Source organism: Salvia hispanica, chromosome 3, assembly GCF_029641045.1.
Source record: "Salvia hispanica isolate PSC_SH4W2 chromosome 3, Shi_PSC_v1, whole genome shotgun sequence".
Lineage (NCBI taxonomy): Eukaryota > Viridiplantae > Streptophyta > Magnoliopsida > Lamiales > Lamiaceae > Salvia > Salvia hispanica.
The window spans coordinates 39,361,451-39,372,858 of NC_142694.1; the positions used below are offsets into that span (position 1 = coordinate 39,361,451).

Below are 11,408 nucleotides of genomic sequence, written 5' to 3' on the forward strand. Positions count from 1 at the left end.
CAATTGGAATGCACGATGGTGGAGGCGGACTATTCCCGGCGGTCGGAGCGGGCAACCAGGAGGCCGCCGACGCTCGAGGACGCCAAGGAGAGAACGGGAGAGGAGCGGTGGTTGGGGAGGCTGCATTTGCTGATTTCCGAGGAGGAGGCGGCGGCGGAACTATTGGAGGTAACGGGTTAGGGGGTTTGAACCCTAACCCCTCTTCTGATTTGTTAAAAGAGACCCAATCTTTTGAATATTCACATTTGTCACCCCATATATTGCCTGCAGCCCCCCCCCCCCCCCCCAATCTGAGAAATTATGTGTTATACCCCATGCCAAAACTGATATACATTTAAGTCCTGTTGATGTGAAAAATCCGAAAAACAACCCCAGTTTTTTAGAAAAATCCTTTTTAAGTTCAAATTACTTTGCACCCTTGGAAAATATTCATATTGCATGTATGGCCCAGAATTTGCAGAAGAATACTGAAAGTGGGTGGATTTTTTATTGTGGGGCTACAGATACAATGACCTATGATAAGAGTGATTTTTCTGATTTTAATGAAGCAACTAAAAGCCAAATACAGACTGCTGACGGGGAATTAACGTCTGTAAATGGGAGTGGAACTATTAAAATTTCTCCAAATCTGAAACTCTCAATCTGTCTTTATGTGCCCAAATTGTCTCACAAATTGATGTCTATTAGTCATGTGACCAAGGAGCTAAATTGTACTTTATTGATGCACCCAAATTTCTGTGTTTTACAGGATATCATGATGAGCAGGATAATTGGGCGTGGCACTGAGCGTCAAGGCCTCTATTATGTGGATGAGAAAGCTCACCAAGGTGGCGCTGCGATGCTTGCTCACGGATCTGCCGATAGAGAAGCTTGGTTGTGACACCGAAGAATGGGTCATCCTTCCGCTGGTTATTTTAAATTGCTTTTTCCTAAATTTTCCCAATTTAAAGACATTTCTTGTGAGTCGTGTTTTTGGCTAAAAATCATCGACAATCTTTTAAATCCAGTGATATACGTGTTAAGGATATTTTTTCTCTAGTTCATGCTGATGTGTGGGGCCCTGCGCCTATTACCGGTGATCATGGTTTTAAATATTTTTTAATATTTGTTGATGACTGCACTAGAATGACTTGGGTATATTTTTAAAAAAATAAATCTGAAGTTTTTGAGAAATTTATCATCTTTTTTAAAATGATTCAAACACAATTTCACAAAACTATCTCAATCCTTAGGTCAGATAATGGTAGAGAATTTGTCAATAAGGACATGGGTGATTTCTTTAAAGAACATGGATTAGTTCATCAAACAACATGTCCTTACACCTGAAAAGAATGGGGTAGCTGAAAGGAAAAATAGGATTCTTCTGGAAATAACTCGTGCCTTATTTTTTGACTCAAATGTCCCAAAATTTTTTTGGCCTGAAGCTGTAGCTACCTCAGTTTATCTTGTTAACCGTCTCCCTAAAAAAATTCTTGACATGAAAACACCACTTCAGGTTCTTTCAAAAATGGCAAAAATTCCTGAACCTCTCACTCTTCCGCTTAAAGTCTTTGGGTGTTCGGTCTATGTGCATGTCCCAAAACACGAGAGAACAAAATTTTCAGCATGTGCCATCAAATGTGTCTTTCTTGGGTATGGAATTAATCAAAAGGGATATCGGTGTTATGATCCATCTTCTAGGAAAATCATCACTACCATAAACTGTAATTTTCTAGAGTTTGAATATTTTTATCAAACCCAACTTCGGGGACAGGGGGGAGTAGTCTAAGGGATGTGAGTATTAGTGGACCCCAAAGTTGGCCAGTGCCTCAGCCAAGTAACTCGCAGGCGGAACCAACAGAACAAGCTAGTGCCACCGCCGAGCCGGTCATATCTACTGTAGAACCTCCTCAGTCAACCACGTCTCAGTCTAATTCTCCTCTAGTGATATCTGAGGTAAACCCTAGACCTGATCCTGAGAGTACAATTATTACTTCTGACGATTCTGGTGTAGATGAAATTATTGCGGTTGATGGTGACACTGGTCGGTACATTCTTCCCTCACGAATCACTCGAGGGGTTCCACCCAAGAGATACAGTCCGGTGAAGTTAGGAACTAAAAGAAGATATTCAGTAGCAAATTTGGCCAAGGCCAATCTGACAGAAATGGCTAGAGCATTCACAAGTGCTCTGTATGAGGAAGAAGAGATACCACAAACTGCTGAAGAAGCTATGAAGATAGCTCATTGGAGGAAGGCGATGTTGGTAGAGATTAATGCACTAATGAAGAACCGGACATGGGAAGTATGCCTAAAGCTAGAAGGGGCACGAATAGTAGGATGCAGGTGGGTCTTCACCATCAAAAGAAGACCAGATGGGTCAATCGAACGGTACAAAGCAAGGTTGGTAGCAAAAGGGTATACTCAGACATATGGAGTTGATTATGCTGAAACGTTCTCTCCAGTGGCCAAGATGAGCACAATCAGGGTCTTGTTCTCAATTGCAGCAAACAAGGAGTGGCCATTGCATCAGTTTGACGTCACCAATGCCTTCCTACACGGCGAACTACCAAAACCGATCTACATGGAGGCTCCACCTGGTTTTTCTGAAGACTTTGGAGAAGGGAAAATATGTAAACTTAAGAAGACGTTGTATGGGCTGAAGCAATCACCTAGAGCATAGTTTGGAAGATTTACTGAAGTAATGAAGAAGTATGGGTATAAACAAAGCAACTCTGATCATACTTTGTTTCTGAAGAAAAGAGGGGAAAAGATCACTTGTCTGATCATCTATGTAGATGATATGATTCTCACAGGCGATGACGAAGAGGAAATCAGCCAGCTGAGGCAGAACTTATTTTCGGAATTTGAGATGAAAGACCTTGGGCTACTGAAATATTTCCTGGGGGTAGAAGTACTAAGGTCTCCGAAGGGAATCTTCATTAATCAAAGGAAGTATGTTCTTGACTTGTTGGCAGAGACTGGGATGATGGATTGTAAGCCTGCAGACACTCCTATGATCCAGAACCACGGCCTGCAGATAGTAGAAGGAGCAGATTCCACTAATCGCACAAGGTACCAACGTTTAGTTGGGAAGTTGATTTACCTATCCCATACCAGACCTGACATAGCTTACGCAGTTGGAGTTGTAAGTCAGTTTATGCACAAGCCTCAAGCAGCTCATTGGGAGGCAGCACTACGGATTGTCTGTTATTTGAAGGGAACACCAGGCCACGGAGTTATGTTCAAGAAACATGGTCATATGGATATTTATGGATTCACAGATGCAGATTGGGCAGGAAACCCAAATGATAGGAATTCGACAGCAGGATACTTCACATTTGTTGCGTGTAACTTAGTCACTTGGCGGAGTAAAAAACAAAAAGGTGGTCGCTTTATCAAGTGCTGAGGCAGAGTTTCGAGGAATCAAAAGTGGATTGACTGAGATTTTGTGGCTCAAGAGGTTGATGACGGAATTGGAGCTTATGCCACAAATGCCTTGCAAACTGTTCTGCGACAATAAGGCAGCTATCAGCATATCTGAAAACCCAATACAACATGATCGGACTAAACACGTTGAAGTTGATCGTCACTTCATCAAAGATAACATAGAAGCAAAAATCGTGGAGCTACCATTTGTCAGATCTGAATACCAACTAGCTGATATTCTCACCAAAGCTGTGGACTCGAAAAGCTTTCATGGAGTATTAGGCAAGTTAAGTATAGGCGATCCCCTTACTTAACTTGAGGGGGAGTGTTGGATAGAAATAAAAAGGAGATCAAATTAGAGGGAAATAAACTAAGGAGATATGAGATTGATACTATGATTGATTCTTACCGTGTAATAGGCAATCACAATTAGGGTAAATCTTTTCCTTAATTGTTGTACTCCTAAGCCTATTTAGAAGCGTGTAAACCATAGAACAAAACAAGTTGAATGAGAATTAAACTTTTCAACATGTTATAAATTTAGTTGATCGTAAACACTCTTCTTAAATGGAATTATATCCATTTAGGTCGGAAATAAACGGCGGAAATGAGCCGGAGGTTGATGCAAGTTCCGGAAATGCAAGTTCAATTGTTGAGCTCCGGAAATGAGCCGGAAGTTGATTTAAAGGAGAAAGTTTATGTGGAGTCCAAGAAAATATGGAGGGTTGCATTTCCTAGTGTTATTTCTCGAGTTTCTTCTTTTGGTACCATTGTAGTTACACAGTCGTTTATTGGCCACATAAGCTCGGTCGATCTTGCTGGTTACGCCCTTGTTCAGACCTTGCTCGTGCGATTCGTGAATGGGATTCTAGTAATGCACCCTTTGCATCTTTGTTTATGAAACATATAGTTAGTATGTTGTTTTTAATTCTACTATTCAAGATTGATAATGTGCATGATTCAGTGTTTTTATAAATATTATCAAGGGCTTAGGATATCCCACATTTCCAATCAATCTTAATCAATTTAGGCCAATCCTCATTAGTAAAATTGACTGTTCTGTGATTCCAAAATCTTTATTTGATACTAGAACTGTGTGCACCTTAATAATCACATCTTTGCTGGTGTTATTGGTTGTGTTTTTCACTCTTTAGTTGTGATGCAGATTGGAATGTCAAGTGCAACTGAGACTCTCTGTGGGCAAGCATACGGGGCGAAGCAGTACCACATGATGGGCATTTTCTTGCAACGGTCGTGGATCGTGGATCTTCTCTCAATGACTATATTATTGCCTCTCTTTCTCTTTGGAACTCCTATCTTTAGGCTACTTGGTCAGGAGGAGGATATTGCAGTGTCTGCCGGATATATTTCACTGTGGTTTATCCCCTTCAACTATTCCATTGTGTTTGCATTGACAATTCAAATGTATCTGCAAGCACAGCAAAAGAACATGATCATAGCTTACTTGTCGGTTCTACAATTCATAGTCCACTTCCCTCTATCATATCTATTCGTCTACATTCTCGAATGGGGGGTCGGGGGTGCTATGCTTGCACTGAACATGTCTCAGTAGGATTATGTTTCCTAGGCCCAGTCTGTCTAATGCATGTCTATATATATGGGAGTTGAGCACATAATTCTGCAATCTGTATCTGAAAACCGCAGTCATAATACAATCTGTTCTCCGTTCTTGCCCGTGGACGTAGTCAACACAATGTTGGTGAACCACGTAAATTCTGTGTCTATTTACGTTATTTTGTTTCTCGATTCACAATTGTCATATTTGTCACAACAAACTGGTATTGTTAGGTGGCTATGGGTCGGGCCGCGACCCATGTTTGTGTCGACTGCGTCTGTCCCGATGTGATCTGGTTTGAGGGGAGGTTTGTTATGTACAAACTCCATCCCACATCGGGAGTCAGAGGGAAGTTGGAAGGTGTATATAATTCCTGTCCAACCCCAATTAGTTTGAGGCCTTTTGGGAGTGACCCAAAAACAAATCCGTGCGGGCTTGACCCAAAGCAGACAATATTAAACGTTTGTTGCAAACTTGCAGTCCACGATCCTAACAAATTATCAGAGCCTGGTTTTCAGACCAGGGTTTTGAATTCCGCTGAAAGAAGGGAGAATTCAAGTCAAGGTGGATATTTATTAGTATGCCTTGAATCTGTATAGGATTAGGTTTCCTATTTGGGATAGGATTATGTTTCCTAGGCCCAGTCTATCTTTTGTGTGCCTATTTATACGGGAGTAGGACACATAATTCTGTGATCTGACAGATCCAATCTGTAGCCATAATCTAAAAACACTCTGAATACAATTTTTCTCCGTTTCCTACCCGTGGAGGTAACCAACAACGTTGGTGAACCACGTAAATTCTGTGTCTATTTACGTTCTTTTGTTTCTCGATTCACAATTGCCCTATTTGTCATAACACAGAGTTCATCTACATATTCGGTGGATGGTGCCCTGAGTCTTGGACAGGTTTCTCGATGGCTGCATTTAAGGACATATTCCCTGTGGTGAAACTTTCAATAGCCTCTAGCCTGATGGTTTGGTACGTCCTTTCTCCCTAAAACAATTGTGTTCAATTGCTTGTTTGGAGATGCAAGTTCCTGAAGTTTGACACGTTCCATGTAATTCAGATGAAAATATTTACTCGTAGTTAGAACTAATGGATTATAGTGGGAATACAAACACATCTTCCTTTTATGTTTAATGCTCAATTCTTTCTATTTTTGAAGTACAGTTAGTTTAGTTGAGAGTCGGAAGACTTGAAGTTGTGTGCATATTACATCATTTCCTTAAGAAAAGTGGTTTATAGAAGTGAGAGGACATCGTTGTCATTGTTCAGTGACCGACTTAATAAAACTTTTTCGGTTATTTTTACAGCCTTGAGCTATGGTACTACGCCATTCTAGTCTTGGTAGCAGGGTACATGAAGAATGCTGAAGTTGCCATTTCTGCCTTCTCTATTTGGTGAGTGTTCGATTCAGTAAATGTCTTGTTTTGGACTATATTACAACGATGGAAACTAAAACCAGAGATTTGCAGCCTCAACATCAACGGATGGGAGTTCATGATATGCTTGGGCATTCTTGGCACTGCATGGTACGCGCTAACTTATGGTTCAGTGCGAAGTCTTTTTATCACGCCACTCCCCTGTCTGAAAACTTGTTCCCTTTTATGTGCAGTGTGAGGGTTGCTAATGAGCTGGGAAGAGGAGATGCTAATGCCGTGTAATACCCCGCTCAAATTAACGTCATTAAACGTGTATAAAGTAAATAAATATATTAAGGCAAGTAGTATTTTAAACTTCTATGTTTCTTTGTATTAAAATCCTTGATGGGTTTTAATTGATAGTTAAGGGCCAATGAAAAAATAATTTTGATCAAGAAATTTGATGTGCAAGAAGATACATGAAGCGATAAAATAATTGTTCGTGTATAAATCAGATGAATATTAAATGTCCATTTACAAAATATAGTCATTTCTCTTCAAATGAGAAACGTACTAAATTATGATGTTACAAAAACAAGCTAAGGCTTCTTCGCAAAGCTAGTATTCTATCTTCAAGAGACCCCCAACTTCCTACAAATGATGGACAAGTCAGAAACGACACTGTAATAATAATACAGTAACAAAATAACTTTTACCATCTTTAACCATAGTCAACATGTGAATAGTGCAGTACTATTCACTGAAAACTGAAAACGACCCGAAGCCATCACATATGTATATATGTCACGTTTTATAGTTTTATAGTTAGTGTATATATATATATGTGCGTGTATGTAAAGATGAATTATTTCTGCAAAAATCTGCAGACAAGAAATTGAATCAAGGGAGACACATTCCCAAAATCCGGAAGAGCATTGAATTAAAAGTCTTCACCGGTTAGTTAATTATTTTTTTCTTTTCGCATGAGTGTCGGCAGAGATTAGTATAAGGAGGAAGAGTTGTTAAAATTTCAGTTTCATAACTTCTCCAACGCATAGCTTTTCTACACACTCCAAAATCCAGTTTCACGCTTTTTCGATGCACTCTCAAATTTCTTTCTACCAAAATCCTACACACCCAAAATCCCTTCTCACCCAGAATTTTAAGCAAGTAGACAGAAAAGTTTTCACCTTTCCTAGCAAGTTTTGAAGCAAGCATTTTTAAAAAAGGAGAATTTCAAGCAGGGGCACTTTTGAATAAATCTTTTTATCGTTCTTTTGAGGTAATGATTCTCAAACCGCAAGTTAAATCTTTTCAAGTTTTTATAAGCATGTCATGTTAGCATGAATTCATATAGAACTTAAAATCACAACCAAGCATGCTCCTGAATAATCAATCTTCAAATTCATGTGCAAATTCATTTATTTTTATGCTGAGCCTAAGTTACGTACTAGTACTTATGCAAAGTCTTGTGGATTGGAATGCTCTGCGGTGTCATCACAGAGACAATCGCGCTATCGTTCATGATGTGGAGGTCGAACTGGGACGAAGAGGTACTAAAAGCTTCGGCTCGTCTGAGAAAGTGGTACCTCAAATCTTCAAAGGAAGCTAATAATTCGGATCTGAGCTAGCTTGAAGTTTTCTGCAAAAGATGCAGTGGCTGTTGAAGATTGTTAGACATTAAACGTCTATCATTTTGGTGCTTCATTAGGGATCAAAAGAACATCATCATCGTCACCATGTTTTTGTTTTTTGCCATTTACGATTTGGATACGTTTCAGACATAACTAGAGTTATTTTGCTTTGGTAGTCATTTTTATTCTGCATCACTCGTCGGGCCTTTTACAAATTACTACAATAATTTAAAGAGGATATCTACTACATAACTACATAACTACATAACTACATAATCGAATATAAAACATGTTTTGGCTGGAGACTATTTTTACATTATTCAGAGATTAATTGTGCTAATTAGAGAGTTTAAATGCATGTTTATGTGGCGCGAAGGACTCCCTCTCAATTTCGTAAATAAAATAAAATGCTACGAGTTTCACGCTATTGACTGATTTGAAACTAAAATTTCTTCTAAATACTAATTGCACACTGAAACTACTTTAGCGTTTCTCTAAGTCATGAAATGTGTACGGCCAAGCCAAACCTGGACATCTATGGACTATGGTGGTTCGCGCCCCCAAGCGGTTCAACCCATCTTCTCATTTATAAATGCAACACAACACAATCAAAATTCATAAACTCCTCCGGTCCCGTCTTAAGTGATTGAATGTTTTTTTTTTGGTTGAAATTACTAGTAGGGCGTACTACATTCCCAATGAAGAATGGAGAAATTAAAAAGAAATAAAGTGAAACGAAAATACAAGTGAGAAACTATAAACCGTAGATGTAATTTGTAAGCCGAGTCGAGTAGTCTTCTTTCCGCAAGACGAGATACACCCCTGTATGCTCTTGGATTGGCGTGTCATCCCCAAACATAAAACGGCTTCGTGTTATTCGTTCCAGCACCGCAAACAGAACAAGCTCTGGCGAACTGGATGATGGCAAGGGCACAACGTCGACGGAAGACTATGCAGAGAGAGGGAGAGAGCTATGCAAATGATATGCTTCGTTTGCAATATGGTGAGCAATGCATGGCCGGAGTCACTGGCTACAGTGACGGAACTAGAATTTTTTATAAGTCTGTGCATAAATTTAGCAATAAGGGCGCATATTTATGTCTTAAGAGTTTAAACTAATCCTAACGCCTCGTTAGGAGCGTTTAATCTTCTTAAGTTGTATAAGTGGTCCGTAATGATGTACTAGTATCAAAGATTTTCAATGGGAGAGTTTAAACAAAGTATCATACTCCCTCCGTCCGCTGTTAAATGTCTCATATTGATACACACGGGTTTTAAGAAATTGTTTGACTTTATGAAGTAAAGTGGGTAGAAAAGTTGGTATAATGTGGGAACTACTTTTATATATTGGTTTTATAATAAAATATGAGTGGAATGCGCTAGTGCAATGTAGAGTTCACTTACCAAATATGGTAAAAGTGATATGGGCATTTATTGACGTACGGACGAAAAAGGAAAAATGGAACATTTAATAACAGACGGAGGGAATATATTTTTATATTATGATAAATACGCATTGGATATCTTTAGAGTCTAGAAAATAAACTGTTAACTTAGTAATTTAAACATAAATACAATAATAAACCATAATAGTACGAAGAATTAAAATAATACAGTATTAGACATATAAAAATGCAAAATTTTAAAAAATTAGTTGGGGTATTTGTATTCTTGAAATTTTTAAAATACAAGACAGATTAGTAGTATAATTCTCCCATGAATTTTAAAAGGTAATATCGTAATTGTATTCTTGTAAAATAGTAGAAGAAAAATTTAAAGATCACACTAAATTTTTAATGGGAAGTGTTATATTGCTAACTCAATACTTAATTGCTAACTACAATTAAAGAATAGCCCATATATATTCAAATCAAGGGTCTAGATCATCAGCCTCAGAATGTCAATAAGGATATTAAGGTCAATTTACAACAAATTAGTTGTAACTAACTTTTGAAAAATATCTCATAACTTTAAAACGCATATAACTTTCTCGATTTAAATTATTTTTTCGTATAATATATATCAAATTAAAGATAATTTCATAAGGATTCTAACGAAATCTCACTTGCATATTTTAGGAAATGTTGTTAAGTATAATAAAATAGAGAGAAAAAAATTGTTGAATATTTTAATGAGTATAGAAGAGAGAGGAGGTTATTTATAAAATTGGAAAATGATCATCTTAATTGGAATAAGCAAAAAAAGAAAGTTGGTCAACTTGAACGGAACGAACGGAGTAATAATTAGAGGTCGAACACACATGCATAAGATTTGGATGAAAAGCTCCTAAAAATAGAGAAAAAAATTGATATAAGTGAGGAAACAAAAGTAAACAAAATAAAAGCATGAAAAACAAGTAGAGAGAATTTATTTTATATACTGTAGTGTTGTGTTATGATTTAATGAAGAGAGATGGAAAAAATAGAGATGGTGGTATTTTCCTTTTAGAAAACGTTTCATTTTTAATAGGACAATCTAAAAAGAAAAACGTTACATTTTTAATGGAACAGATGGAATATTGTTTTTTATGCAATACGTGAGTGTTCGGTTTGCAAGATCATATCTCATTATTAAATTTATATTATGTTTGGTTCATAAGTTTGAATCTCATGAGTTAATCCTAGTTGATAGTCATGTGATAATTAGTCATAGCCAATCCCTTCCTACTAAATAATCTCACCAACTTAATTTTAGATTATATGTTGCTACTAATTTATCTAGGAAACTTAACACCACCTACAAGTATTATGTTTCTATATTTTTATTGTGTGAGACAATTATATTTCTACAGATTAAATTATGTATGTAATCCCTCCGTCCCAACTCCCAAGGAAGATGACCCCTTCCTTGGGCGGTACGAGTTTTTATGCAATTTTATTTTGTGTGTTAAGTGGAGAGAGTAAAGTAAGAGTGAGAGAATAAAGTAAAGATGAAAGGTGTTTCCATTATTAGTAATGAGTCATCTTGGTTGAGACAAACTAAAAGAAAAGTGAGTTATCTTTAATGGGTCGGGGGAATACTACTACTATTTTGTACTCCCTTCGTGTAACTCAAGATATCCACATTTTTGAGTGGCACAAGATTTTTGGAGGAGTTGTAAGGTACAGTAAGTAGAGAAAAGAAAAATAATTGAATATTTTAATGAGGAGAAAGGAGAAAGAGATTTATTTCTAATAAAGTGAAGTGTGTATATAGTATTCTGCTTTTATTCTCTATGTGAATATTGTTAAATTTTTATAATTCCCGTTGATACAATTCTTCCATATTGGGAGTTTGTATTTGTTTGAATTCTAAGTGAATTTGTTAGATGTAATGGATATCATTCTATAGTTGGATACACCTTAATGTGTCCCTAAGTCACATTTAGAGATATTTTTAAGTGATTTTAATTTGTATTCGGGGTGTTTTTTAACAACGTCTCCAATTT

The 11,408-nt window shown here is 37.4% G+C and overlaps 1 protein-coding gene across 1 annotated transcript; it reads left to right on the forward strand.

Annotated features, from left to right (window-relative positions):
- Positions 1-4,044: 4,044 nt before the first annotated feature.
- LOC125209953 (protein DETOXIFICATION 24-like) lies at positions 4,045-8,199 on the forward strand. Its single transcript, XM_089066599.1, has 9 exons — positions 4,045-4,278; positions 4,573-4,976; positions 5,337-5,345; positions 5,381-5,391; positions 5,847-5,964; positions 6,300-6,386; positions 6,462-6,518; positions 6,602-6,644; positions 7,802-8,199. The coding sequence occupies exons 1-9, from the start codon at positions 4,045-4,047 to the stop codon at positions 7,976-7,978; spliced, it is 1,140 nt and encodes a 379-aa protein (XP_088922725.1). The 3' UTR covers positions 7,979-8,199.
- Positions 8,200-11,408: the final 3,209 nt, after the last annotated feature.

Coding starts and splice junctions, on each gene's coding strand:
- LOC125209953 (XM_089066599.1), top strand. CDS start 4,045: ATGCAAGTTCAATTGTTGAGCTCCGGAAATGAGCCGGAAGTTGATTTA. Junction 6,387..6,461: donor ATTTCTGCCTTCTCTATTTG/GTGAGTGTTCGA, acceptor AGAGATTTGCAG/CCTCAACATCAACGGATGGG. Junction 6,645..7,801: donor GAAGAGGAGATGCTAATGCC/GTGTAATACCCC, acceptor GTTACGTACTAG/TACTTATGCAAAGTCTTGTG.